The 4,255-nt window shown below is 43.5% G+C and overlaps 1 protein-coding gene across 1 annotated transcript in view; it reads right to left on the bottom strand.

Moving 5' to 3' along the window:
* Positions 1-3,985, bottom strand: part of LOC109378276 (olfactory receptor 3A1-like) — an 8,584-nt gene extending 4,599 nt beyond the window's left edge. The window contains exons 1-2 of the mRNA XM_019634715.1: positions 3,910-3,985; positions 3,362-3,409 (exon numbers count right to left, since the gene is read on the bottom strand). Of these exons, the coding sequence (XP_019490260.1) occupies positions 3,362-3,409; positions 3,910-3,985 (124 nt within the window). The remainder of the gene's footprint in view (positions 1-3,361; positions 3,410-3,909) is intronic.
* Positions 3,986-4,255: the final 270 nt, after the last annotated feature.

Raw genomic sequence — 4,255 nt, 5'->3', positions numbered from 1 at the left:
CTGTGGAGGGCAGTGTCACTGGCCCTCATATGTGGGATCCGAACCAGGGCCCTCTGGCATCCCAAGCCAGCTCTTAACCAATGCGCCACTCGGCCGGCTAAAAGGTACTTCTTACAGGTCAATATCTAGTCTTGATTTAAAAGGAAAAACACCCCTTTGCAGTTATCTAGGAATGGGAGGATACTACAGGATCCTTCCTAATGGAGAATAACAAGTTATTCCATGAAAAAAGGAACAAGAGAAGAATCTCCACCATTACATCTATTTTTTTATCACTGTCCTAGAATCATTAGCAAAATTAATGTCAAGAAATAGAAAAATCAAATTTATATGTTGGATAGGTAGAGAAAAAAAATTTTTGATTGTCTATAAGAAAAAATAAATGGAGAACTATTTTTTTAAGTGGCAAGATAAAAAACAAATATACAAATTTCCACATATTCCTTATAATCATGTACCATCAGCATATATTAGTGGAAAACATAATACAAAATACATTCAAATTAAAATTAAAAAACAGAAATTCTTATGAGGTAAAACGACTAAAGCAGGATGCAAAACTACACAATGAAATATTATTTCAATATTCACACACACAGACACACACACACACACACTCACACACACAGAAACAAGGCTAGAAGGAAATACCAAACTATCAGTGGTTTAAGTAATAATCTGGGTGGTTTTTATTATTTTCCTTCTACTTTTCTCTGCTTTTTAATCTGTATAAACGAATACAGATGATTTTTAAAGTATTTTGTGAAGTACCACCTCCTGTGCATGTTCTTGTCATACATACTAAATCCAACATCACAATAAACTAACTGAACAAAAAAGAAACCAGAAATTCCTTCCCCTGTGATTTCTACTGTTCAGGCTGCCCCCATATCTTCCATACTGACAGTTTTCTGGGGACATTTCCTGATAATAATCACAGCTAACAGTTACAAGGAGACTTACTCGGGGCTAGGCACGGCACTGTGTACAGTTCTAAGTTCTTTATGTGTATTAACTCATCTATTCCTCAAAACCTCTCTATGACATGGATACCATTTTTAATTCTTGTTTTATGAAGAGAACATGGCTCACAAAAAGCAAGTTGCAGAGACAGGATTTTAACCCAGGTAGCCTGACTCCAGAGCCCCAGTTCTGAATCTTTATACAGACCCCATGTTAGGAAACCCAAGGTGTCTCGAAGATTGTAAAGCCATAAAGTCCTTCTCCTGTAATTTCTCTCAATCTGTTCTGACTCACTCTTAAGACTCAAAGACCCACTCTCAAACTTGCTGTAGCTGTGCCCTCGTAGATCCCAAAGTCTTGCCTTGCAGGCTGCAGAAGCTGGAGTCCAAATGAGTGCCTTGGGTGGATCGTGGTCACAGTGAGGAGCTGCCTCCTAGTTTCCCTTTTTATTTTAACCTATGTCATCAGATTGCAAACTCTGTGGCTTCCTATATCCCCACCTTTGCTTATGCTATTTCCTCTAAGTAGAATTTCCTTCTTCTGCCATCACGTTGGCCAAGTCTTCAAGACTCAGCTCAAATGCTACTTCCTCCAGAAATACCTCCCTGATCTGCGCTCATTTGAAAGTGATATTTGCATCTTCAACATTCCCACTGCACTTTAGTTGTATTCTACGTGGCACTTACCACTCTGCACTTTCTGGCACAATCGCTTAATGATTTAGTGTAGTTCCTCCAGGCTGATTGAAGGATAAAATTCATGTCTGATTCAACTTTTTAGTTATGTACCATTTCATAAATAAATGAATAAATGCACTGGTTGACAACTAGGTTTTTGGACAAAAAAGGGCATCATTGTGGACTAAAATAGTGAGGAAAGGGTTTCTGGAAAAGTGGGAATTTGTGCTAGACTTTGAAGAATGGATGTGACTTGGGGGAAGTGGAATTGCGTGAAAGGCACAAGGTTACTGCTATAGAGGGGACCCCTTCATTTGTCTAGATGACGCATGCAGTTGTAGCAACCCACACACTGACACACAGCTTTTCATATAAACTTCACACATATTTTTTATAATCAGAAGAAATAGTCCTTTAAAAATAAGTAAGTCATTAGCCAGAATACTAATCCCACCTACTAGCTGCGGTCTAGTCTTCAATCAACAAAGGATGAAGTTTACATAAGCTGTCCCAATTTGGAGTTGTCCCCTGGACTATCCAAGACATCTGTGCTGATGAAATCACAAGAGTGATCATTGATGAGGATGCCCTTCTAGGTCACCACTCTTGGGGTCCATGGGAGTCCCAGGCTTCCCTCATTATGCTGTGATCACTCCCTGATCTGAAGTTCCAATGGGTCCTTCATGCATTAAGGGTTGTCTTAGGGACCAAGAAAGGCTTTCCCAGTAGGGATTGGGTTCTGAGCTGGGTAAGTCAAACACTGAACCTCATCCCACTCACCCCCAATATAATAGAAAAACAAGCTTTCGTCTAAAATAGAGGGAATTGGTAAAGGTGTCTGGAAGAGGAACCCCAATCTCTGGGTTCTAGTCCCCAGCTCTTCTACTCACCTGCTATTTCATCCTGAGCAAGTCTCTTATTTTTGCTTTTGAGACCTTGGTTGCTGCATCTGTAAAATCAGGACGTTTGACTTACTCAGTAACAACTAAAGTCCCTTCCCTGCTCCATGGGAGCAGAGGGAGGATCATGAAAGAACTTACCCTGTGTTGGCACAGAGGCCAGTGAAGTTCATGAAAAGGGGTGTAAAGGGGGTGAGAATCTATACAAGCTCAGTCAGCTACTCCNTAGATTGCTTGTCTATATATTGTTTAGTTCTTTTTCTAGAGCTTTGTTCTGTTCTTTCACTTGGGACATGCTTCTTTGTCTCCCCATTTTGGCTGCCTCCCTGTGTTTGTTTCTATATATTACGTAGGGTTTCTATGTCTCCTGGTCTTAGTAGAGTGGCCTTATGTAGTAGGTGTCCTGTGGCACAGTCTCCTTGGTCACCTGAGTCAGGTGTGCCAGGTATGCCCCTTGTGTGGGTTGTGTTTGCCCTTATGTTTTAGTTGAGCCTTGGTTGCTGTTTTCATGTCCCTGGGAGGGATCGACTCTCAGGCTGATTGGTTGTGAGGACTGGCCATGACTACAGTGGAGGAGCAGTTATGCAGGGGCTTACCTTACAAAGCAGGATGTGGGTGTGTTATCCTTGGAGGTGGTACGGTGGTGCTTTGGCTCATTCTGAAACCAACCATTGGGTGTGCCAGCCCAGGGCCTCCTGGGAGGGGGCCCACTGCATGCCAAGTTCAGCTGCAGCCTGTGCCAGCCCATGGCCACCTGGAATGAGCCACAAAGCAATCTACATGTGGCCACCACCTGTGCTGGGCTTGGAAGTGGCTGGGAGAGGCCAAGCCTTGAAACAAGGCTTACTGCCACTAGTGCTGGTCTTGAGGCTACTCAGCAAGTGGTATGGGGCACACTGAGGCCAGATGCTGCTAATTTGAGGTTTGCGAACCTTTGAAAGATTTTAAGAAAGTCTGAAGCATGAGCCAAGACAGGCCATTTGTATGGAAAAGCCACTGGAAGTGCCTTGGGAGAGTCTGCAAGTTGGGTGGGGTGGGGTCTCAGGGAATCATCAGAGTGGAGAGAACAGTGTTAGCCAAGTTGATAGAAACTCAGATATGGTGACCTGGGTCTTTATGCTGGGAGGTGGGAAGGCTAAACAAGTGACAATGGCTTCTGCCCAGCACTTCTGTCTGAGAGAAAGCTGCACTTCCAGTCCTAGCCCTAAAGCCAGACAATTCAGTTCCTCCCCATATGGTCCTAGCACCTTTTTAGCTGCTGCCCCAGCTTTGGAGCTGAGAGCAAGTGAGTCTATCAGCAGTAAATCTACACATGGGCCCTTTAAGAGGAACACATGGGACTCCAGTCACCCTCCATCGCACTCAGTCACAATCTCCACTGATTTTTACAGCCTGAAGTTGTGGGGACTTCTTTTCCCAGTACTGGAACCCTGGGCTGTAAAGCATGGTATGGGGCTGGGATCCCTTGCTCCTTAGCGGGGACCTCTGTAACCACAATATCTCTACTGATTTTTAACCACCACATGTGGGTATGGGGACCAGCTCTATTCTGCATTTCTGCCCCTCTTGCCAGTCTCGATGTGGCTTTTTCTGTATATCCTTACTTGTGGGACGTCTGTTCAGCTAGACTTCTGAGGATTCTCAGTGATGGTTGTCTGTAGTTTAGTTGTAATTTTGATGTGGCTTGAGAGGATGCAAGTATAGTATTTACCTACT

The sequence above is a fragment of the Hipposideros armiger genome, unplaced genomic scaffold, assembly GCF_001890085.2.
Source record: "Hipposideros armiger isolate ML-2016 unplaced genomic scaffold, ASM189008v1 scaffold_1848, whole genome shotgun sequence".
NCBI classification, from domain to species: Eukaryota; Metazoa; Chordata; class Mammalia; order Chiroptera; family Hipposideridae; genus Hipposideros; species Hipposideros armiger.
This window is presented reverse-complemented; position numbering and strand designations above follow the sequence as displayed.